At 51.3% G+C, this 25881-nt stretch overlaps 1 protein-coding gene across 2 annotated transcripts in view; it reads right to left on the reverse strand.

The window, feature by feature from the left end:
• The window catches only part of TMEM181 (transmembrane protein 181), a 45114-nt gene extending 21203 nt beyond the window's left edge, over positions 1-23911 (reverse strand). Inside the window, exons 1-4 of one of the 2 annotated variants that reach the window (XM_060029699.1) lie at positions 14363-14628; positions 13978-14052; positions 13401-13504; positions 1438-1493 (exon numbers count right to left, since the gene is read on the reverse strand). In XM_060029699.1, the coding sequence (XP_059885682.1) occupies positions 1438-1493; positions 13401-13504; positions 13978-14052; positions 14363-14502 (375 nt within the window). In that variant the 5' untranslated portion in view covers positions 14503-14628. Of the gene's footprint in view, positions 1-1437; positions 1494-13400; positions 13505-13977; positions 14053-14362; positions 14629-23768 lie in introns of those variants that run through there. The other variant, XM_060029700.1, reaches the window with a different exon arrangement.
• Positions 23912-25881: the final 1970 nt, after the last annotated feature.

Genomic DNA, 25881 nt, shown 5'->3' on the forward strand with positions numbered 1-25881 from the left:
AAAAATTAAAGTGCATGTGATGATACATATAATAAGATAATAAAGGACACCAACAAATATTTTCATATTCACAAGAATCTTTTTTTTTTTAGTAACAATATGCCAGACATGTCACTGACATCTGTCATTTTCAGCTTTAATGGCCCTAGAGAGAAAAATTAGAGGGGGACCACATTGCCAGTGACGTTTCTGCAGTGTCTGCTGAAAAACACAATACCGGTGCCTAATAGCAAGGGACACAGAAGAAGCTGCCCGAGGAGCCCGATCCTAGCTCCAAAGACAAGCATCATTTGAACGTAAATGGGTAGTTTTTGTGTTTTAATGCTTCTCGCAGATCTCAGTGAAACTCCCTGTGCCCGGAGACTTGCCCCAAAGCCACCAAGACAATGCAACCAACTGGAGGATGATCTATAACCTGTCAGGAGTGAGGACCACCTTTTGGAAGTGAGTCAGTTCTGGGGGACGGCTGCTATTTTCAGTGTCAAAAAAGGACTTACCTCCTGAGACGGAAACGGAAATTTGAAAAGACCAAACTATGGCCAGGAAACCCTATGGCGGCACCTCTTCAAACAGATCCTCCATCTGAGAGTCAAGGAAAATAAAGAAATGCCAAAAAAAAAAAAGGGGGGGATGATAGGCCAAACAAGGGCCCAAAACGTAAGTTTTCGGACATTTTTCTCCTTTTGCTTTTTTGAGAATTGGCGGTGGAAACTTAGCAGGGAGCTGGGAGAACGAAGACGGGGGTTGGGTGGGGTCAAATAATCAGATTTAAGCCGCACACCTTACAAGGCAGTGAGAATGTGGGACGACTGCTTTCAGTTTATAGATGAAGATACTTCGATATCAGAAAAAGAAAAGGCTTAGTTGTTTGGGCTCTCACAAACGTTAGCATTTATTAAAGAAAACCAAAGTTTTCCAATTGGAAGGACCTCTGTTTTTCTCTAAAGATGGTGAAGAATCAAGGCACATTTTATTTTTTAAAAAAGAAAAGAAACAGGATTTTTCATTTAAACTGAGTTCATGGAAGAATTACCGATCATTAGAAAAAAAACTGTTACCGTTAGAAACCTGACAAAAAGACCACTTCTTAACTTAGGCAAATATAATAAAAAAAGAGGCAGAAACCTAAGTGAGCATCGTTAGAATTTATACTCTAGTAAGTCTTGCGCACAGGAGGAATCAGGAGGACTTAACCAGCCTTTGGAAATGAACTGCTCCTCCCTAAGAGGTAACATCACCATCCTTTCTCAGCACTGAGGGAACTATTACAGCAGAAAAGGTAATTTTAGCAAACAAGGACCCAGAGGCCAGCAGCTGGCGGTAGAGTGAGAAATGTGTGCTGCCCAAGAAGCAAGCTGCTGGGCAAGGGGGACAGGTTTGACCTTAACGACCCTTTAAGCAGGACCATTTCTTAGTGACCCTTAGACCCAGTCTTACCTCTTTGCTATTATTTAGTGAAAAATTAGCTGCAGAAGTCTGGATCACTTTGGGTCCTAAAGGGTAACAGGGAAAGAAAAAAGCAGGTTATAACTATATTGATAATTAATGCTGACTTTTTTCAAATGCCAAGAAAGACTCATATATTATACAGAGGCAGTCTTTTCCCTGGTCTATCTTTAAAGGTAGGTGTATATATATATATATACACACGCACATACATAAACACACACACATATACGTGTAAAACATACAAACACAAGCACACAGTACCCACCCTGCTGCATGTGCTGACCGCCCAACACAGGTGAGCACAACATGACCCCATGCAACGCACACGATGTCCATGGGGCTCTATGTGGGCAGACCCCCTCCCTTGCTCTCTGGGAAGGCTCTCTGGAGGGCGTGGATCCAAGAAAGCATTAACGACACAGACGCTATCTATATATATTTTGTATAAAGATTTCTCCTAAAAAAATTAAGACACATTTATCCATTCATCCAATTAATCCAATCTTCCAAATTATTAAGTTGAGGATATTAAAAAAAAAGTATATATACTAACAATATACCAAGGCTTTTCCCAAAATAACATAAACAAGCTTCATAGAATCTTATACTGTAATATTTCAGAGCTTTGGCCTTAAAAGAAGTAGTCAAAGGAAACACTGTGAACCTGATTTCATTTACGACTGGGTTTGTCCCGAAGCAAACCCTCGCAGCTTCTGACGCCAGTGTTCCGGCTGCCTCCGTGGCCACGCCCAGCCTGTTGCCAAGCACCCTCCACTTGGAGGAGGAGACACCTGAGTACAAACCTCAACCAGTGCAGGAGCGTGTCTCTGGGGCACATTCTTGCAGGCTGAGCAGAGATGTCACTGCGTAGGAAGGAGGCGTGCACCCACAGAGAGGCTTCTTTCTTTTTTTTAAAAAAATAAATTTATTTATTTACTTTTGGCTGCGTTGGGTCTTCGTTGCTGCGCGCGGGCTTTCTCTAGTTGTGGCGAGAGGGGGCTACTCCTCACTGCGGCGTGCGGGCTTCTCATTGCGGTGGCTTCTCTTGCTGTGGAGCACGGGCTCTAGGCACATGGGCTTCAGTAGTTGTGGCACGCAGGCTCAGTAGTTGTGGCTCACAGGCTCTAGAGCACAGGCTCAGTAGTTGTGGCGCACGGGCTTAGTTGCTCTGTGGCATGTGGGAACTTCCCGGACGGGGCTCGAACCCATGTCCCCTTCATTGGCAGGTGGATTTTAACCACTGCACCACCAGGGAAGTCCCAGAAAGGCTTATTTCCAACAGATTCACAATCGGAGTGCACAATCGGAGTTCCAGGAAGTAAGGCAGCCTGGCTTCTCAGGAAGAACTAAGAACTGGGAGTCAGGAAAGTCTAGACTCGAGTCTCAGCTAACAGGCTTCCTGGACCTCATTTCCTCATCTGCAAAACGAGGTGACTGACCCAGTGGTCCCTTGGGCACTCTGAACTCTGAAATCCTAATAACCTTACTATAGAAAGTAACTAGGAGCAGAGGACTTGTGTGTCTACTCGACTGGGCCACACAGTGCCCAGATAACTGGCTAAACATTACTCTGGGTGCGTCTGTGAGGGTGTTGCTAGGTGACACTACCTCTTGAATCAGGAGACTAAGTAAAGCAGACTGCCCTCCCAGTGGCGTGGGCCTCATCCAAATCACTGAAGGCTTGAACAGAGCAAAAGGCTGAGTAAGGGAGAATCTGCTCTCTTCCTCGGGGCTCTCGGTCTTCAAGCTGGTACATGAGTCTTCACCTGTCTTCAGACGCAGGAACACTTACACCATCGGCTTTCCTGGGTCTCCAGCTTGCCGACTGCAAACCGTGCAGCTTCTCGGCCTCCATAATCATGTGACACACTTCTTTGTAATAAAATCTCTCTCTCTCATCCACCCACCCCCATCTCTCTCTCTGTATCTCCTATCGGTTCAGTTTCTCTGGAGAACCCAGACTAACACAGATTTTGGTACCAAGAGTGGTTCTAGAGGAACAGCATGTTAACGGTGAGTATTCTATACTGGTTCTGGGGTTTCTGGAATTGGTTCTCTGATCTGATTAAAGATGCTAATGACTATATGTTCAGTAGTAAAGAGAGCACTGATAGTTCATGAACATATGCAAAACAGTTCCATTAGATACTCCTGATCAACCACTTACTATGAGAAGCAAGGAGGTAAAGGACTCTGTTTACTATACTTTAGAACATTCTTGGAAAACTAACAAATGCAATGAGGCTCGCTGGTTGCTCCTAATGTCACTGGACAAAGTGGTGAAAGAAAAGGATGAGCTCAGGGATTTGAATTCCCACCTCAGGTGCCACACCCACGACCTGAAAGCTTCTATGTGTGCCCTGAAGGAGACCCTTATTTCCTATGGCCACAGTGCTGAGACTGCGGAAAACCAAACCGGAATCTCATCCAGCAACTGGCTGAACTACACCCCTGAACTCCCAGCCTCGCAGGGTGTCCCGATGCTAACGTGACTGCACTGACTGGGAGAGAAGGGATCCTGTTCCGGGGACGCGCAGGAAGATCCTGATGAAGCTGGGGACACTGAGCTACTAAATTCTCATGAGTCCTTCCCCAGGGGAAGTTCTCCCCATTCCTGGTGGAAGTGGCCTTCCCACCTCCTTCTGTGGGATTAGCCCCGCTTCGCCTAAGGAACACCAATGGCCTCCACTGAGGCAGCTGCCGTGCAGGACGATGCTAATCCTCCCAGGACCCGCCCCCCACCCCTCTTCATCTCCAGACCTATAACTAGACTCACATCCCAGCAGGCCCAGAGGTGAGGCCCGTGACCCATGAGGACATGTGCTACACTCCAAAAGAACTACTTGAGTCTTCTGAGTTATACAGACAGAAGCCCAGGGAACACGTACGGGATAATGGTGGAAGGAACAAAAAGTGGTCTCAGGCCAAACGTACGGATGTGGGTTCTCTAAAAAGAGACTCTGCACTGAAAGTTGTAGCTCAGGTAGTCAGAAAGGACTCTTAACAGTCTGACTGGGTGGTTGGCTAACACGTGGACCAAAAGGTGGTTCCCAGTGAGTGAATTAGAAACGCTGCATCTGCCCAGGTTTAACGCAGAGGAGGGGAATCAGGGGCTTAGGGAGCTGGATTGCTAGGGTGGCTCTGTCATTTCAGACCTACTGGGAGATTCCAGAAGACATACCTTTCACCACTGCTGTGAGAAATAAATTTGTGAGGGGAGACCCAAGCATCCTTAAAGAGCTCTATGTCTGCCCTTCTCTGCAGGCCAGGCCTTACCATGGGAACCACAGTCCCTGAGTTGGGAAAACAGCATGCAGTGGGAATAAGTGGATCCCAGCAGTGACGGGGCCGTGTAAGATGAGGCGGGTGAGCTCACGTAATGGGCGGCAGAGGCACAGCAGCGGTCAGAAGAGCCCAGTCCCTGCAGACCTACAGCGTTAGCTAGCTGCTCATGGGGTCCCTAGAAGTGAAAGACACAGGAAGCCTACCAAATCATCACTTGATCTGTGTAAGCAGGAGAGTTCCAGGTCAAGTGAACAACAGCCTAACCTGTATCATAAAAACAGAGAATGACAACTCGTCAGTACTTTCCAGATTTGAGCCAGTTTACAGACCCAAAGGTCCTTGAACAAAGGGAAGGTTGGGTCCCCTTAAGAAAGAACGCCAGTACACTGCCGAGCATTTATACTGTTAATCATTCGTCCAAGGAAACCTATAGCCTTTTACCAGGACAAATGCATCAAGGGAAAAAGATCAGATGTTTTCGGAACTACTGGACACTGGCTCTGAACTGACACTAATTTCAGGAGATCCGAAATATCACTGTGGTCTACCGTAGTAGGGACCTATGGAGCCCAGATGATCAGTGGGGTTTTAGCTCAGGTATGTGTCACCATGGGCGCAAACCCGTCCTATGGTTAATTCCCCAGTTCCAGGATGCATAATTTGAATTGAAATACTCAGCAGCTGTCAGACTGCCACATTGGTTCCCTGACTTGTGGAGTGAGGGCTATTATGGTGGAAAAAGCACTAGAACTGCCTCTACCTATGAAAATACTAAACCGAAACAAGATCGCATTCCTGGAGGGATTGCAGACATAAGTGCTACCATCAAGGGCTTGAAAGATGTCCACCAATCCCCATTCAACTCACCCATTTGGCCTGTGCAGAAGCTTAACCAGGTGGTGATTCCAATTGAGGCTGCTGTGCCAGATGGGGTTCCACTGCTTGAGCAAATCCACACGTCCTCTGGTGCCTGAGATGCAGCTACTGATCAGGCAAACGCCTCTCTCTCCATCCCTCACAGTAAGGCCCACGAGAAGCAGTTTGCTTTCCGCTGTCGAGGCCAGCACTACTTCGCTGCGCTACCTCAAGCTGTATCAACTCTCCAGCCCCATGTCACAATTTAGCTCACAGAGATCTCGATCATCTTTCCCTTCCACACGCCATCGCACTGGCCCATTACACTGATGAGCTCATGCTGACTGGACCCACTGAGCAAAACGTAGCAGCTACTCTGCACTTACTGGTAAAACATTTGGCGTCAGAGGGTGGGAAATAAACCCAATTAAGATGCATGTGCCTTCTACCTCAGTGAAATTGCTAGGGGTCCAGTGGTGAGAGCCATGTCGAGAGATCCCTTCTGAGGTGAGAGATAAGTTGCTGTATCTGGTCCCTCCTACAACCCAAACGGAGATACAACGCCTAGTGGGCCCCTTTCGGATTTCGGAGGCAACGTGCTCCTAATCTGGGTGTGACACTCTGGCCTATCTACCTCGTGACCCGAAAAGCTGACGGTTTTGAGTGGGGCCCAGACAAGAGGAGGCTCCTCACGGGCCAGGCCACCATGGGAGCTGTTCTCCGCTCGGGTCACGTGATCCAGCAGCTCCAGTGGCGCCTGAAGCACCGACGGCAGAAAGGGACGCTGTTTGGAGCCTCTGGTCGATGAATCTCAGTGCACGCCCTTAGGGTTATGGAGCGAAGCCCTGCCGTCCTCCACAGACAACCACTCTCCTTTTGAGAAACAGCTCTTGGCCTGAAACAGACTGAAAGCTTAACCACGGACCAACAAGTCACCATGTGACCTGAGCTGCCCATCAGGGCCTGGGTGTTACCTGATCCATCAGCCACAAAGCCGGGCGGGCACAGCAGCACTGCACCATCGAATGGACGCGGTACATACGTGATCTGCCCGAGCAGGCCCTTGGATGGCTCAAGTCACATGAGGAAGTGGCCAAATGCCGCGGCCCCCACTCCCGGGACACTGCCTTCTCCTCCCAGCCCGCACCTACGGCCCCACGGGGAGCTCCCCGCGATGAGCGTGGGGAAGAGAAGACGCCCGATGTGCGGACACCGCCCCCCAGTGGACAGCTGCAGAGCCACAGCCCCTCCCTGGACACCCCTGAAGGACAAGGTGACGGAAATCCCCGCAGTGGGCAGAACCTGGAGCACCGCGCCTGGCTGCTCACGCTGCTTGGAAGGAGAAGTGGCCTGATGTGCGACTGTTTACTGGTTCTTGGGCTGTGGCCACTGGTTTGCTGGATGGTCAGATACTCCGAAGGAACATGATTGGAAAACTGGTGACAAAGAAATCTGGGGAAGAGGTATGTGGCCTGACCTCTATGAATGGGCAAAAAAAGTGAAGATGTTTGTGTCCCATGTGAATGCTCGCCGAAGGGTGACCTCACCAAAGGGTGACCTCAGCAAAGGGTGACCTCAGCAGAAGAGGATCCTAATCAACACGTGGAGAGAAGATCCATTCTGTGGATCGGTATCCACCCGTCATCGCCCAGTGGGCTCGTGAACAAAGGGGCCGCGGCGGCAGGGATGGAGGTGACACGTGGGCTGGGCAATGTGGACGTCACTCACCAAGGCCGACCTGGCTACGGCCACCGCTGAGTGCCCAACCTGCCAGCAGCAGAGATCAGCACTGAGCCCGACATCACACCCTTCCCCGCGGCCATCAGCCAGCGACCCGGCGGCAGGCGGATCACACCGGACCACTTCCATCGTGGAAGGGGGCAGTGTCCTGCCCTGACTTCAACAGACACTCTGGGTAGGGATTTGGTGTCCAGCTGCGTGGAGCCAATTCTCCCATAGCCGGTATGCACAGGTCCAGGAAGCAAGGGGTGGACACGGGCGTGGCACTACTGTTACCCCAGGGGACCCACTAGCAAAATTTTTGCTTGCTGTTCCCACAGCCCGACGCTCTGCTGGCCTAGAGGTCTTAGCTCCACAGGGAGGAATGCTTCCACCTGGAGACACTGAACTGGAATTAACACTGCCACCCGGCTACCGTGGGCTCCTCATGCCTCGGAATCGACGGGCAAAGCAGGGAGTTCCTGCGCGGGCCGGGGTGACTGACCCTGACCACCACGGGGGAAGTGCACCCCTACTCCACACTGGAGGCAGGGAGGAGTACATCTAAGGAGATCGCCTAGGGCATCTCTCAGTATTACCAGGCCCTGGGATTAAGGTCAATGGAGAACTACAACAACCTAATTCAGGCAGGAATACTAATGGCCCAGACTCTTCAGGAGTGAAGGGTTGGGTCATCCCACCAGGTAAAGAACCACGACCCACTGAGGTGCTTGCTGAAGGCAAATGAAATGTGGAACAGGTCATGGAATAAGGTAGTTAGAAATAGCAGCTATGACCACCTGACTAGTTGCAGACACAAGGACTTTAACTGTCACGAATATTTCCTCCTTACTTTGTCATGAGTATGTTTGTGTGCATAAATATATATACTAAGAAAACACCTTTGTTTTCTTCCCTCTCTTATTCCCTTATCAAGTAACAGAAGCTGTATTATTGACTTTATATCACAGTATTTAAGTCACAGGATACGAAGAAGAGTAAGCATCGCTCAAGGACCCTACCTGCTCTCCTGCGGAAGGGGTAGCGAGTTTGGGGTTATATCCAGGGTAGTTGTTATCATGTCAGAAGGAACAATGACCTTGTTATTGTCTTTATTTGGAGATCAGGTATGGTTTAAGGAGATGTGCATGGATGCCAAGTTGACAGGGGGTGGATCTGTGAGGTTTACGCGCCATGGTGTGCCCAGATATCTGGTTAAACATTATTCTAATTGTGCACTGAGGGTTTCTGGATGAGATGAACATTTGAATGGGTAGCTGAGTAAAGCAGGCTTCCCTCCCCCATGTGGGTAGGCCTCAGCCAATTCACTGAAGGCCTGAATACAGCAAAAAGGCTGAGTGAGCGAGGAAGAATTTGCTCTCCTTCCCTGACTGTCTTCAAGCTGGCACATCAGTCTTCTGCGTTTGGATGGACTTGGGCTCAGACTGGAACTTACACCACTGGCAATCCTGGGTCTCCAGCTTGCTTAATGCACATCTGGGGACTTCTCAGCGTCCATAATCACATGAGCCAATTCCTTACAATAAAACTATACACCTGAATCTATATAAACAGATCTGGTTCTGTTCCATATACACATATTGGTCTGTTTCTCTGGAGAACCTGCTAACGCTAGAGCTCTACAGAAGGAAACGGATATGGAAATCCTAACATGGTCTTTTTCATCTCAGCCTTGGTGCAACACTGTTCATTTCTGCAAGAGTGGAGAAGGTTTCATGTAATCATGATGTTGGTGCTTAAGGAAACAAGAGTGGGCTGAAGTGCTGTGAGACTGGAGACCCAGGAGAATACTAACGCCTCCCCTACCAATCTTGAAGGACAGTTGTGAAAATCAAGTAAGATAACAGAGGTGACTCATGTAACTGGGATTCCTTGGTGAATTCACAGGGAGAAAAAGAAGAGGCTGGACACAACTGCTGTTGTCACCATCCTCATCTTCATCAGCAGGACGCAAATGGCACCTAAATAACCACCCTCTCCCCCAGCTTCCTCAGCCCATTCACTACCTAAGCTTCAGTTCAGGTCAAGAAACTAGCCTTTGGAGGCACAACTGCCTCTGGGACAGGTTAAGCCCAACTGTCATTCACACTTTAATGTTAAGTGCTGTAGTTAAATAAACTACCCTCACTGAAAAAGGTATTTAGGAGGACGGGAGGAACAGCCTCAGCAGGCTCCTGGTCTCCCACCCCTGGACTGAAGAGACCTGGGTTTCTGACTTAGGTTCTCCGTTTCCCATCTCTGTGAAAGGGGGCTGGCCTGGATGATTTCAGAGGCATTTTCGAAGCTCAGATGGTGATGGGTGGCTCTTCCCCTCACACAGCACCTGCAGGCTCCCTCCTGCTCCAGGTGTCGCCACAGCAGCCTCTCGGCTCCTCAGGGGCCTTCCCCACCCCTGCTCACCACTATCTCACTCCCTCCCCAGAATCTGCTGCACTGGAACCATTTATACGGCCCGGCTCCCCAATCAGCCAGCACGTTCTGGATTCCCCAGCACCCAGGCAGGTCCTGGAACCCAACAGACTCTGCCAACACAAGGTACGTGGTCAAGGCCGCCTGGCGCCGCCAAGCTGAGTGCAGGCCCTGGCTGCTGTGCAGCGCATGACCAGGGTCACCCCTCCGTGCGCCACCCTCCATGATGGGGCCATCAGGGGATGAGAGCAAGTGGGTACAGCTGGGCCGGGCTGAATGGCACTGCACCAAGGTAACCATAAATGATAAGATGGTCAAAAACTGTTCCTCACCTCAGGGAACACTCCCAAAGTCATTCTATGAAGACACCACCACCCTGATACCAAAACCGGACAAGGACACCACCAAAAACGAAAATTACAGGCCAATATCTTTGATGAATATAGATGCAAAAATTCTCAACAAAATATTAGCAAACCAAATCCAACAACATATAAAAAAGATCATACACCATGACCAAGTGAGATTCATCCCAGGGTAACAAGGACGGTTCAACATACACAAATCAATCAATGTGATACTCCACAGCAACAAAAGACAAAAACCACATGATCATCTCAACAGATGCAGAAAAAGCATTTGATAAAATTCAACATCCATTCATGACAAAAACTCTTATCAAAGTGGGTAAAGAGGGAACCTAACTCAACATAATAAAAGTTATTTATGACAAACCCACAGCCAACATAATACTCAACAGTGAACAGCTGAAAGCCTTCCCACTAAAATCTGGAGCAAGACAAGGATGCCCACTCTCACCACCTCTATTCAACAGAGTACTGGAAGTCCTAGCCACAGCAACTGGACAAGAAAAAGAAATAAAGCGTATCCAAATTGGAAGGGAAGAGGTAAAACTGTCATTATATGCAGATAACATAATGCTATTTATAGAAAACCCCAAAGAATCCATGCAAAAACTACTAGAACTGATAAATGAATTCAGCAAGGTAGCAGGATACAAGATTAACATACAGAAATTGGTTGCATTTATTTACATTAACAATAAAAATATCAGAAAGGGAAAGTAAAAAAAAAAATCCCTCTTAAAATCACATCAAAAAAAATAAAATACAGGATTTCCCTGGTGGCGCAGTGGTTAAGAATCTGCCTGCCAATACAGGGGACACGGGTTCGATCCCTGCTCCAGGAAGATCCGACATGCCGTGGAGCAACTAAGCCCATGTGCCTCAACTACAGAGCCAGCACTCTAGAGCCCTCGAGCCACAACTACTGAGCCCGCGTGCCACAACTACTGAAGTCCGCACGCCTAGAGCCCGTGCTCCGCAACAAGAGAAGCCATCCCAATGAGAAGCCCGCACACCATAACGAAGAGTGGCCCCTGCTCGTCACAACTAGAGAAAGCCCACGTGCAGCAACGAAGACCCGATGCAGCCAAAAATAAAATAAAAATTAATTAATTAATTAATTAAAAAATACTCAGGAATAAACCTGACCAAGGAGGTAAAAGACTTGTACCCTGAGAGCTATAAACACTGATAAAGGAAACTGAAGATGATTTAAAGAAATGGAAAAATATCCCATGTTCTTGGATTAGGAGAATTAATATTGTTAACATGGCCATACTACTCAAAGCAATCTACTGATTTAATGCTATCCCTATCAAACTACCCATAACATTTTTCACAGAACTAGGACAAATAATCCTAAAATTTACATGGAACCATAAAAGACCCAGAATTGCCAAAGCAATCCTGAGGAAAAAGAAGAAATCTGGTGGCATAACCCTCCCAGACGTCAGACAATACTATAAAGCTACAGTAATCAAAATAACATGGTATTGGCACAAAAACAGACATATGGATCACTGGGACAGAATAAAGAGCCCCCAAATAAACCCATACACCTATGGTCAATTAATCTTTGACAAGGGAGGCAAGTACATACAATGGAGAAAAGACAGACTATTCAGCAAGCAAGTGGTGCTGGGAAAGTTGGACAGCTGCATGTAAATCAATAAAGTTAGAACACACCCTCAAACCATACACAAAAATAAACTCAAAATGCCTTAAAGACTTAAATATAAGACATGACACCATAAAACTCCTAGGAGAGAATATAGGCAAAACATTCTCTGACATAAATCGTAGCAATGTTTTCTTAGGTCAGTCTCCCAAGGCAATAGAAATAAAACCAAATATAAACAAATGAGACCTAATTAAACTTATAAGCTTTTGCACAGCAAAGGAAACCATAAACAAAATGAAAAGACAACCTATGAACTAGGAGAAAATATTTGCAAATGATGTGACTGACAAGGTCTTAATTTCCAAAATATACAAACAGTTCATACAACTCAATAACAACAACAAAAAAACCCAATCAATAAATGGGCATAAGACTTAAATAGACATTTCTCCAAAGAAGACATAGAGATGGCCAATAGGCACATGAAAAGATGCTCAACATTGCTAATTATTAGAGAAATGAACATCAAAACTACAGTGATGTGGGGCTTCCCTGGTGGCGCAGTGGTTGAGAATCTGCCTGCCAATGCAGGGGACAGGGGTTCGAGCCCTGGTCTGGGAAGATTCCACATACCATGGAGCAACTAGGCCCGTGAGCCACAGCTACTGAGCCTGTGCGTCTGGAGCCTGTGCTCCGCAACAAGAGAGGCCGCGACAGTGAGAGGCCCACGCACCGCGATGAAGAGTGGCCCCTGCTTGCCACAACTAGAGAAAGCCCTCGCACAGAAACGAAGACCCAACACACCCAGAAATAAATAAATAAATTTGTAAAAAACAAACAAACAAAAAAACTACAGTGATGTACCACTTCACACCAGTCAGAATGGCCATCATTTTAAAAATCTACAAATAACAAATGCTGGAGAGGGTGTGGAGAAAAGGGAACCTACACTGTTGGTGGGAATGTAAATTGGTGCAGCCACTATGGAGAACAGTACTGAGGTTTCTCAAAAACTAAAAATAGAGTTGTCCTATGATCCAGCAATCCCACTCCTATGCTTATGTCTGGACAACACTATAATTCAAAAAGATATATGTACCCCTATGTTCATAGCAGCACTATTTACAATAGCCAGGACATGGAAACAACCTAAATGTCCAATGACAGATGAATGGATAAAGAAGATGTGGAACATACATACAGTGGAATACTACTCAGCCATAAAAAGAATGAAATAATGCCATTTGCAGCTACGTGGATGGACCTAGAGCTTATCATACTAAATGAAGCCAGAAAGAGAAAGACAACGACCATATGCTATCACTTATATGTGGAATCTAACATATAACAAATGAACTTACTTAACAGAAATGGTCGCAGACATAGAGAACAGACTTGTGGTTGCCAAGGTGGAGAGGAGGCGTGAGAGGGTTGGATTGGGAGTTTGGGATTAGCAGATGCAAACTATTACATATAAAATGGATAAACAACAAAGTCCTACTGTACAGCACAGGGAACTATATTCAGTATCCTGTAATAAACCATAATGGAGAAGAATATGAAAAAGAATATATAATATGTATAACTGAATCACTTTGCTGTACAGCGGAAACTAACACAATATTGTACATCAATTTCACTTCAATTAAAGAAACAAATGGAAAACTGCTGCTCACCTCTGATCCCGACGAAGACGGTCAGGCCGAAACAGACGAAGAAGACGACGAACACGAGGACGAAGTGGCGCTTGGAGAGCGTGTACAGCCGCATGGGCGCCAGCCTGCGGGGAGAAGCCGGGGTGAGGGGCGGCAGGGCGAGGGCCTCCCCAGCCTGCGAGCCCTCGCCTAAGAGGAGGACCTATACTCAATCCAGGTGACTCGGCTGACAAAACCACCTAAATAGCCTTAGTGACCACTGCTGGGGTGGGGGCCATTCCGGTATGTTCTGGGCCTGGCACCCCGTGCCTCAGGGGGCCAGGCAAACCCCACCCTTGTGGCAGGAGAAGGCGCTTCAAAGCCCACTCGGGGCACGTTCGCCAGGCCACAGAGCAGGGCTGAACCCCTCCACACCCCCGTTTTCAGCAGCTAGAGCAGAGTCCAGGCGCAGGGAGGACCCTAACTCCTCACACGCAGATGCCACAGTCAAGTCCAGACTGGGGGTTCCAGGCGCCCCGGAATCGTATGTCCTAGCCGGTCTTCCCGCCAGCCCCCAGCTTTGTTTCCTGTCCAGGGCTCCCCCCCTCACTGGCCTCACCCATCGTGGTGAGGCTCAGCCTGGCCTTCACTTGGGGTCTGCTTTTGATGCAACTCAGCACGCTGCTGCGGTTCTCTGCGAGTGACACGGATATGAAAGCGATTCAGAGGACGCGTCCTAACACCCGAGCATCGGCTCCCTCCTGTTCACCCCTACTTCTTTCTTTGGTCAGAAGACAATGGTGGTGGGGTAGGTCTCACTTCTCTTTTAGAACTCCCTACACCAGGAGCCAGGAAACAAAAGGGAAGTCTGGGAAGGACAAACATAAACGCTGGAGAGTGGCAGGTCCTCAGCGCCGCCCCTACAGGCAGCCCCAGACAGGCTGGAACGCAGGTGCAGGCCCAGCTCCGATTCCCCCGAGACAAAGGGGAGGCCGGCCCCCCACCCTGTAGCCCGCTGGGGAGGCCCAGAGCCCCGAAAGATGAGAGCCAGGGGGGTGTTCTGTCTTGCTTTGCTCCCGACGTCCTCTTCCGTGCCCAGCACTTCCTGGTCTGGGGAGCTGAGCGGGCAGGAGGAATTTCTCATGCCTGCCTCTCAGGAAGGTGGCAACTGTCCCCCACCGGGAGGGGGAGAATCGGGCTCTGAACCGGAAAGGGAGGGAAGGCTGTTTGCTCTTGCGGTATCAAGTTCACGGCCGTGTGCACATGCGCACCCTCTCCCTTACACGGCCAAGGCAGCCGTCCCGAGCTGGAAACAAGCTGGGCGGCATCCCAGGGCAAAGGTGGCCCTAAGTCTCCCTGACGTGGCTTTGCTGACACTGAGTCAGCGCTCTCCTGCCAGGCCCAGGTGAGTGAACTTTCAGATGGGCATGCCCATGCTTCACTGGGTGACGGGACCAGTGAAGAAATAAAGGAACCAGTGTTTTTCCCTCTGGGACTCAGGTCTGAAGGTTGGACCACCAATGACCCCGCTGTGCGTGGGGAGCGAGAGCTCGTGAATTAAGTGGCCTAATCCCAACTCAGATTTTGGACCCTAAAGATCCTAAAAGGCCCGAAAGCCTTACGCCATTAGAGCCAGAAATCACGTCAGGGAAGAAGTCCGGCTCCTTGGATTTGCACACGGGGAGCCCGAGGTCTAGAGACAGCAGGACTCTTGCCCAAGATGCCACAGCTCTGCCCTTGGCGGTCCCGGCGCTGCGGGAAGGAGGCTCTGGGAAGCAGGACGGAAGCGAGCGGACCCCGCCCCGCACCCCACGAGGGCCTCTGTGGAAGCCGGGTGGAGTGCAGGGCTGGCACAAGGAAGGGCTCCTGTGTCGCTTCCCTGTCCCCTCGTCCCCCTCCCATGAGAGGCCTCAGCACACCCTGAAGAGGGAAGACTTCCTCGTAGCTGCGCATCTCTACGTGGAGCAACGGCGCATGAAGCTAAACGGACTGGATGCTGGGGACGTGCAAACACGGTCAGGTGTGAACAGCACTGCCCCGATGCCGACCTGAGCGCTGACAAACGTGCCACGGGTTCTGGACACCGACACGAGGGGAAGCCCCGTGAAGGGTGTGCAGAAACACTCGGTACAGTCTTGGCCACTTTTCTGTAAATCGAAAGTTGTTTAAAAAAATTACACAAAGTCATTCATGGCCCCCCCTCCCCCGGGCTGCTCTCGGGGTGACCCTGGGGCTCTGAGGGGCACCAAGGGCTCCCCAGCAGAGGTGAAAGCACAGAACGGAGGGTTTGGAAGCAGAGGAAAACAGAATAAGAAAAGTTATATCTAAAATTTGATTTTTAAAACATTATCAACAAAACGCATTATCAATGATTTACTATAAAAGCCCAGCTACTCAGCAGGTGAGAAGGAGCGCTGAAGAAAGAGGGTTCAGAAAGACGACGGCACAAGGTCAAACGCCCGCAGCACACGGACCACGCTGGGTATTTTTCCAGTTTTCTCCTTGGGAACTCAATAAAGGTCTGTCGTTTCCCCTTCCTTAAAACTTCCACTTCAATCCTATTTATTAGATACGTCCCTGCTTCGGCAATCAAGCCTCACCCAGCTGGACAAAAAAAAGACACGGAGGCAGCAAAACAAGCCCCCGCGTGAGCAGATGTCATGGCACAAGCAGCCCCGCTGACCAGGGCTCGCTGGGGACAGGGTGGGCACGGGCCTCGTTTCCCTCCGTCCCCGTCTCCCGAGCGGCAGGACACTGCCTCAGGCAGCCTCACGTCGCGGGGACGCTGCAGCCGCGGTGTCCCGGGCCGCGGGCCCGCGCCCAGACTGCAGGACCCAGCTGGCGACGCCTCCGTCTCCACCGGCCTACTCACGACGCGTCACTGGAAGCTCCGAAGCAGTTCGCCGAGAACCCAGAGGCTCCCGGCACCTCGGGGACCGCACGTGATTCCCGACAAACCACAGGCCCACACGGCTGAGCACAGTCCACAGAACTTCCGGGCGCCGTCGTGACGGCGGCAGAAGCCGCGGCGGCGAAGAGTCACGGAGAGCAGCCCGGGCCGCCCCCGCGGGCTTCGCCCGGCCCCTCACGCTCGCCGCCTGCCTCCTGGCTTCCTGCCCCAACGCCGCACCCGGCGGCTCCTCTGCCTGCTGCCCAGCCCCGCTGCCTGCTGAACAGCCCAGCCAACGTGAAGCAGCCCACAGCCGGGCGTGTCCCCGTGAGCAGACAGCCCTCACGCCCTGTGATCGGCCGCCAGCCGGAGGAGGAGCGCCTCTGCTCAGAGGTCAGACTTTGACGCGGAAAACAGACGCGGCCGAGCACCCAGCGGGCTCCAAGCCACCCTCATCTCCTCGTCTACAGTCGCCCACCCGCTTCTGGCAACTCTCCAGCCCAGAGTCAGGACCCCACGCGGACCCTCCAACACCCGTGGACCTCCTGCTTCCTCGTTAACGGTCCTTCCGCCTCCAGGACCATCCCCAGCGTCCTGCCTGCCCCGACCCCACTCAAAACTCGTGGCTCCCAAGACACTTTCCCTTAGGAGTCCTACATCCCGTCACGGTCAATAGGTTTAAGACTGAACCCATTAAAAAACAAAATAACATAAACGAAAAACCTGCTTCCACCGCCCATTTCTGGCCTCTCCGCTTTCGCCATCCCCACCTCCAGAAACCCTGGAGTCACCTCCGACGTCCGCCTCTCATTCATCCCACACAGCCAGCCCGGAAGAGGTGATGCCTCTCTTCTCTGCACCCCCAGCACACCAGTCCCGCAGTCCAGGCCCTCATCACCTCCCACTCAGCCCCTGCAGCAGCCTTCCAGGTGCGCCTTCCTGTGCGGGTATTATGGCACTGTTAACATGCTACTCCGACACAGAGAGCAACTCGACTGAGTTTAAACGCCTTCCTATGGCCTTCGAGGCCCCCAAATCCGCCCCTAAGTTCCCACCGTCCTGCATGTACCCTGCGAGAATCACTACCTCCTTAGTCAGCACAGCTGCCTTCTCAGGTAGGGACTACTAACAGCCCCATCTCACAGATGAGAAAGCTGAGGCTCAGCAAGGTAGGTGACCTGCCCTAGATCTCAAAGCAGAGGCTGCATTCAAACACAGGCGTCAGACTCCAGGGCTTCGCGCTTAAATTCTATAAAGCTTCCCACCGTGGTCAAGCCTGAGTCCAGACTAGCCCATTCAGGTACTGCTCTCCTGATTTGAAACGCTCTCTCTTCTCCCTACCAAACTATCCAAATCAGACGCAGCATTCATGGCTCACCTGTGTGTCCCACCTTCTCCATGAAGCTTTCCCTCGCTTCTCCACCTCTCATGGCTGCCCAGGCCTTTAAACCACTACAACATGTGTGGCCTGCACTACATAGCTGAGTGCTTGAAAATACAGCATCAATCTACCCACATGGACACCAGACAGACACGTGGTGCGCGTTCAGAAAACATCTATTCGACTCAACTTTTATTAGTTTTCTCCAAAGTGTTCATGTAGTTCCCTCAAATTGGTGGTGAGATGCCAGGGAGCAGGGAAGGGGCTCCCCATTTCCCCATGCAACCTGGCCAGGTCAAGCACAGCTGCCGATGCAGTCTTCTACCTAGATAACCACGGCAGGAAGACTTCCTACAAAACCCTGCCAGCTCACGATCAGTGTCTCTCTTTTTCTTCTCCTGATGGGTCCCATACATCAGTCTTCCTCTCCAGGTCCATGGATCTTTCCACACTCAGGCATCTAAAACACACTCAAAAATTCTGGTCTCTTTGGAGCCCCCATGCCCTTGGAAGACCTTTCAAATGCAATGGAACAGATTGTCGCCTTGGCACCAGCTTGTACTCTTTAGGTTCCTGCTAAATTAATCTCAATTTTCATGGGTAATTTACAATATCACAGACAGATTTCCTAGAGAAACTAAAAATACATTTCTTGGAAAGCCAACGCCCAAAATTGCAGCTTTAATCCAAATCACTGTAAGCCCTGCCTTCCCTCCATGATGCATATTCATGGCCACTTCCAAGAGACGCTTCCAAAGGAGGCGAATCTCTGGAGACATCAATTCCCATGAGAGAACGGCTGGAGAACTTACTCTGCAGGGCTCTCCACAGGCGAGCACCATCTTCACCTTACTGGGGCTCCTTGGCACGATGCTGCTCTAGGCCTCTCTTCTCTACTCTCACTCCCCAGGTGACCTCATCCTGTTTCAGGCTTTAGAGACAAAGCACATGCGAGCAATTCCACATTCGTATCTCAGCCCAGCTGGACTCTGGACTTCCATGAAAAGCCTACTTGACAGCTCCACTTGGATACCTGGTAGGCATCTCAAGTGTGACGCATCGAAAACCAGACCCCTGACCTCCCGCTGAGGTCACACCCTTGTTCAGACGCCCTTTCCTTCACCGGCCAGCGGGAAAGCCTGTGTCCCCATCAGGGCCATCAAGCACTCCCGACAGGCCACAGCCAACACTCCGTTTCCCACTAAGCACTTCTCCCTCCCACGCAGGTCTCAGAGGAGTTAATAAAGCAGCACTAGAAAGAAACTGTAGGGGAGGCAAGCACTCGATGAGCCTCTTTATGGGCCTGGAGCAGAATGACCATGAAATGGACAGAACTCGGGTGAGCAGAGAGGGCGAGAAAATGCCTCGAGGTGCGTCTCTAAGCCATGCGGAGAGCAGGATGGGAGGAAGCCAGCACCACAACCTCTGCCTTTGACGGAGCCCCTGGGGCCAACCAGCATGTGGCCAGGCAGGAGAAAACAGCACCGGGAGCTGCAGGGGTCTCAGAATCACGTTGTGTGTTTTTTTGTTTTTTTTGTTTTTGAAAACCAAAGCAAGCACTGATAGATATTCAATCTGAAGACTTCTTTCCCAGAAAAATGCCATCATGGATCTTGTCCAAGTTTGACGCATCTTTATGACACCACAGAATTACATATTCCGTCTCAGCCCCTCAAGTCACGGTGCAGCAGGCAGGTAAGACTGAAACTGCTTCGGGATTACAAACTCTAGGTGCTGTTTGCTCACCTCATACCCAGATTTCCCACTTTAGAATTAAAAAATTAGAGTCTGGGCAGTGGAAAGGGATTTTTGATCTCTCAGTCTGTTCTCAAGTTTTAGTTAGGATTTTATTTTTCTCACAATCTGTATAAAAATCATTTGTCTCCCGGGGCCCAGAGCACTGGCCTGGTGCCCGTCAGGCTGGGTTCAAATCCTGGCTCCCCCACTTCCCTGGGCAACCAGGTAACTTCTCAGGATGTCAGCATCCTCGTCTGCAAACCAGAGACAGGCAGAATGACACCCACAGGACCAGTGGGAGCACAGACGAAAAATGAAACACTTAGAACAGTGTAGTAAGCACAGAGGAAGAACTCAATTGTGTCAGTTATTAATAGTAATGGTTGTGCTTTTCCCCTGCCCCCCTTTTTTTTTTAATCTCAGTTTTCATCCAACCGATATCCCTGATGATCCACTACGTAAAATGTCCCCTCCTCTGGTTCAGAACCCAACTAACTGCAGGAAAGGGCAGGAGGGGTCAGTGTTCCCTACGCACCTACTTGGTACCCAGCCAGGTGCTTCCCTGTGAGGCAGGTATCATCAGCCCATTTTATATATGGGAAAATAGAGGCTGGGGAAAGTATACACCCACTTAGGTCCCGGTCAGCAGGAGACGGAGGTGGGATTTGAATCCACAGGGTCAGGGGTGGAAAGGAGGCCCACCACTCCCTCACTCTTTGGCACCCTCACCAAACTTTCCTTTTTAAATAACCCACCATTTAGTAGGGTTTGAGAGGGAGAAACTCTGTAAAGAACAGAATAGGAATTCTGAAATTTCAATCAACCAACTTGAATATATCACAGAAAAATTATCTTTAGTTGTTCAAAAAAGCCATTATACAAACATTCAAGGCCCAACGACCTCAAAAAGTATTTTAATGAACGATGTTCTAAGCTTCTCAAGGAACCAAGAATTCACGTGTATCCTTGCTAGGCCGCAAGCCCAGTGACTCACAGCCAGGAGCGCGTTGGTCAGGTCATCGAATACCCTTCCCACGGCAAACAGAACAAAGAAGCCGGCCACATACTGGGCAGTGTGGCCCAGTGGTTAAGAACTTGGGCTCTGGAGGCCGACTGCCTGGGCTGGAAGGCCCCTGTACCACTGACCAGCAGGGTGACCTGGGGGGAACAACGTCACCTCCCGGGGCCTCTGGTTCCTGAACTGTAAAATTCAGGAAACTGAGGGACCCCACCGCCGAGGGCTGCTGTGACAACGAAGCGAGTTATGACAAGGGAGCCTTGCTGACACTCAGTCTGGGCCAGCTGTTACTGAGGCAGGGGAGTATATCGACCTCAAGACTGTGGGCCCTAGAGCCCACTCCCGGGCTTCCATCCTCTGTGACTTACTAGCCATGACCTGGAGAAACGCACTTGACTTCCCTGCACCCCCGTTTTCTCATCTGTAACACTGGGATAAGAGAAAGTTCTTCATGGGAAGGGTGGTTATGAGGCTTACGTGAAACGACGTACGTGAAGTGCTGCAGCAGAACCTGGTACGCGGTAAACGCCATGTCATCTTTCATTAGCTTCAGAGATCCTTCTGGCTCAGAAAATAAATTACCCGAAGGGACGCAATCCTAAACAACTCTATGGCTGCAGGAACAGGATTCTGACCCAGCTCTGCTGTCTCCTCAAGCACCAGGACACTCAGAAGGCCTGGGCCACAGCAACCACAGCTGGACTCCACTGTGCTCATTTGTGCCACCCCTTCGCGGCTGCAGAAAAGAAATCTAAATAACACACTTCTGCACTTAAATGCACCCAGGATGACGGAGACATGTAAAACACACTCTTTAAAAACTGGCTGTAAATGCCAGGGTTTCCCTGGTGGCGCAGTGGTTGAGAGTCCACCTGCCGATGCAGGGGACACGCGTTCGTGTCCCGGTCTGGGAGGATCCCACATTCCGCGGAGCGGCTGGGCCCGTGAGCCATGGCCGCTGAGCCTGCGCGTCCGGAGCCTGTGCTCCGCAATGGGAGAGGCCACAACAGTGAGAGGCCCGCGTACCGCAAAAAAAAAAACAAAAAAACAAAAACCTGGCTGTAAATGCCAATCAAGACACACAAGAGGCAACCTGATTGAAGTTTGCAGAGAAATGCTAGTTAAGAGCAAAGAAACAAATGAACCTGAGAAATCTCGGCCACGCAGGGCCCACGCAAGAACCGCTCAAACAGGTGTTCCTGTTAGTCACATTTAGCAACTGATTGAGACACGCCCTACCCTATCCTCCCCCCACCCCCACCCCCACCGGAACTCTCAGCGCTCTTGCTTCCCTGGCATCATCAGAAAAGGAATGGAGTTTGCAGGAAACTTAAGCAGAAAGTTTTTAGAACTGGGAACTCTTTTTTTCTGACTGGTTTTGGTGGCAATCTCTCCTGCCCTCTTGAAAAGAATAGGCTGGGCTGCACCTGAACAGGGAGGTCAGTGCAACAGGCCTGCGTGAATCCCCCGGCCCCTAGGCGTGCTCCTGCAGGCCCCTCTATCCTCTTCCAATCTCCCCCAGCCCGTTCCTTCTCCTGGCTTCTCTTCCCGCTCCTGTCACTTCTCACCTTTGTCGCCACGGGTCTCCTTGTCACATCTGCCAACAAGAGCACTTTGACCCTACCAGGCGCTGAAGTCCCGCACACGCTTCAGATTTTCGGGCTTTTTTTTTTTTTTTTTTTGGTAGGATGTTTATTGGCTGCCAAAGACTTTTTGTGACTTACAGGTCCATGCCGTTCTGAGTGCTGGACGATGGTCGCTGGCTGACCTCCAGAGAAGCACACCCCTGGCCCCTTGCTCAACAGGAGAGCATCTGCATGGCCTACCCTCTGCGGGGGGAGCGACTCGAAGGCTCCACTCACGTCCTTCATTCAAACTGTGGTTTTACAGCTCCTCCATTAGTTACTGGCTCAGCCTGGTCTACTTGGCTGTCAGGTAACAGAGCACAGGGCTCCCGCAGGAGACACGGACTGCAGTCAGCTACCACCCACACGGCTTCAAACTCTCTGCCTCTCCACATCCTAGGGAGATCACGCCACCACATGCCACCCCGGCTGCCGTGCAGTGCGGGCCCAAGGAGACTCGGTATGCGAGGACCTCCTAAACATGCTACGTTGTCACTCTGCCACAAGGTCACAATTTCACGCAGTATTCCCAGCGGTGCTATTCACATATACCACAAAGGAATGGCGCCCCCGGAGCTGGAGAGAGGCAGTACTGCTAGCCTATCTCCGTTAGGGTTTAATTAAAAGACAGACCTCTGAAACACCCATCTGGGACTGACATTTTGTGCAAGTCAGCTTTCCTATGTTGTGTTAAAGTGATCACGTCAGAAACTTCTACAGAAGCAGGAGGAAAAACCTTTCCTTCCACCACACGTGTTTGCATTCAGGCAACACGCTCAGATCTTGCGTCTGGTATGTCCACAGTCAGAGAAATCAGCAGGGGTCCACTGCAAACCTCTAAAACCTCAAATGCACAGAGAAACTCACACAGTCCCGCCTTAGGGCCGCCTTCAATTGTGGGAACCTGCCCGCCAAACCTGCTCCACGCTGCAGAGACTCCGGGCAACCCTTCTCTCCACATTTGGAACTCAAGTGCTAAACTTCTTTTTAATTCTCTCTCCTCCTTTTCCGCATGTCCCCTGAGGGGCACCCAGGTGACTCTGTTGCATCAAAAGCAAGCTTTAGGGATGGCGTCCATGGGGCCCTGGACAGGTTTTTCCTCATTAAAACCCCTGAACTTCACAGAAATAATAGGTCCGAAGTCAGCATATTGTAAAACTCATAAACCTCGGTATCCCCGAGATCTAAAGAGGCTGCAGCAGGCTCCCAACGTGGCAAAATCATCAAAAAGCCAATGGAGAGCGCCTCTCCCTACCTGGCGCTGGGCTCCATCACAAAAAGCAGTAGGGCGCCCAGGGCGCTTTTCACAAGAGGTGACGATCAGGGCCACTGCCGGGGGCACGGGATCACCACCTTCCCAGCGGGGAGGCCGGGCGGGGGCTCCGGGAGGGACCAGCCACTCCTCAGCCATCTCCTTGGAGCTGCGCTGGGGAAGGACGGGGGTCACCCGGCTCTCCGGGAACGAGCAGGGCCAGTGCTGGCCTCGCAGGGCCTTCCTGAGATGCGCTCGGGCCAAGGCCCGCCCTGGATCCCTGACCCTGTCTCCGCTACTAACTCCGGCCGGGCCGGCAGGCCCGTGGAGGGGCCCCTGAGCCGAGTCACCCCCACGAAGCCCCGGCTGCGCCCCGAGCTCCACGTGGGCGGGGGGACCCGCGGCAGGGCTCCCAGGAGCGGGACGCGGGAGCCCCAAGTCCGGGCCCGGGCGCCCGGGGGAACCCTGCCCCGCACCCCCTCACGCGCCGCCCGGGCCTGCACTCACGGTTCCATCGCGGGGCCCCGGCCCTCGGCGCCGGGCGGGCTCGGGGCACAGCAGCCGCGGCAGTCGCAGCCGGAGCCAGAGCCGGAGCGACAGCGGGCCGGGAGCAGCCGGCTCCCTGCAACTCGTCAGAGCCCGACGCTCGGCCGCGGTCACGTGCGCGGAAGCGGCTCGCGCGGCGGGGGGGGGGGGGGGGGGGGGGGGAGGGGCTGGGGGAGGGGGCGCCGGCCGGGCTGGCGGGGCTTTGAGGCCGCGGGCAGCGGCCCAGCGGCGCGTCCACCTCCCCTGCGCCCCGGGAGCCACGAGGCCGCCCTGGGAGGGGGGGTGGTCAGACTAGGGTTCACAAGAGAATGAATGAAGGACCTGACTCTCACTCCTTGTCCCTAGCCGAGGGGACAGCACGTCAATTCACTCACCCTCCTCCATCAGGGCATGAGAAAGGCCGTGGGAGTCCATGAATGTCCTGCCGTTGTCTGAAAGGCCCCTTGGTGTCTGCATTTTTCTGGGGGGAGGATCTATACGTTTTCATATTCCCAAAGAGGTTTGTGACCCCAAAGATGTTAAAAGCCAGGGCAAACCTCTGACACCCCCAAGTGATGACGACAGGAGAGCCTTCCCAGCTCTTTCGGGTAGCTTCTCCCGCAAACCTTTTCTGAATTACAGCTACCATAGCGTGCAGATTTTCCGTCCGCTATGCAAGCGCTGTCCCTCAGGAAGGATGTGGGGTGGAGGCAGGGCAAAGCAGCAGCCCGAATCCTAGGAATGACAAAAGACTATTTCTCGAGTTTTTTTCACACACTCTGGAGTGGGGAGGAGAGGGTGTTTCCTGACAAGACCAGGGAACACAAACTGGGAACAGGGGGCAGCAGCGTCTAAAGGGGCAGCTGCCACTCTGCGCTTTGAGAGCGCCTGACTTCAAACATGACTTTTCGTGTGATATCCTTCCGATTCTAAAATGTTCGAAACTAATTCAAAAAAGAGTTCAAACTCTGAGGGTGAAACCAAACACACTTGCTGGCAGCATTTGCCCAGAGGCAGCCGGTTTTTACCACCCAACTGAAGCAGGATTATCTGGTATAGAAATGCCTGCTCTGAGGACTGTGCCAGCCACCTTGCCCCCCTGAGACATCCCCACAGAGCCCTTGCTGTTTTCCGATGACTCCAGGCTTTAAAAGAGGTGACACCTTTGAGGCGCAAACTGCCTCCTGGTAACTTCTCCAGGAAGTTGGTCCTCCCTTGAGCTGCGGCCCAGCATCACTTCAATCACTCTTATCCTCAGTTATTTGTTCTTCCAACATTAACCGAGCTCTCAGTGTGGGCCGGGCACGCCTCTCAGCTCTAGAAACACAAGGTGAATACATGGGCAAGTCCCTGTCCTCCTGGGACTAACCTAGTGGAGGACACCGCCAGTGAACGAAGAATAACCAAATAATTACACAGTCATCACTGTGACGGGAAGGGAAACGGATGGGTGCTGTGAGGTGTCTGTGACCAAGGGAGGGGACCCACGTATTCTGGGGCTCGGACGAAGCTGGTCTGACCGTCATCCATCCCTCACAGGACACTCCTCCACATTCACCTCCAGGCTCCCCTCCTCTGAGCGCGCTGCGGTGTGGCAAGCTCCCTCGTTAAGCTCAGAAGGGCACGTGTATCAGGGGAGGCCTGTATCAGCCTGAGAGTGAGTTCGTCCTGTGGCAGCTTCAACCCGTTGGGCCCATTATTCCATTCTCAGGTCGTCCCCTCAGCTGTCCACTCAGGTTCATGCTCTGCAGTGAGGATAACCGGCAATTGCTGAGCACCTGCAAAGCCTAAGGCCTGAGCCAATGAATTCTCTCAACAACTTGATGAGTTATCAGTGGTCATCGTCCTCATTTATAGCTAGGAAACTGAGGCCTGAAGACGTTACCTGATTCTCTCAGGAACTACTGATAAGAACCCAGCATGACCTGACCCCAGTGTGGGACCTCCAGTGTTGGTGTATCATGCACTGGTGAATGTGACAGGGATACAGTGACCAGCTGAGGTCGGATGCAAATGGGCCGCCAGCTGTAGTCTCTCTAACCACAGAGACACTCAGATGCTAATGGACCACCATCAGTAGTCTCTAACCACAGAG

Source organism: Delphinus delphis, chromosome 14, assembly GCF_949987515.2.
Source record: "Delphinus delphis chromosome 14, mDelDel1.2, whole genome shotgun sequence".
Classification (NCBI taxonomy): Eukaryota; Metazoa; Chordata; class Mammalia; order Artiodactyla; family Delphinidae; genus Delphinus; species Delphinus delphis.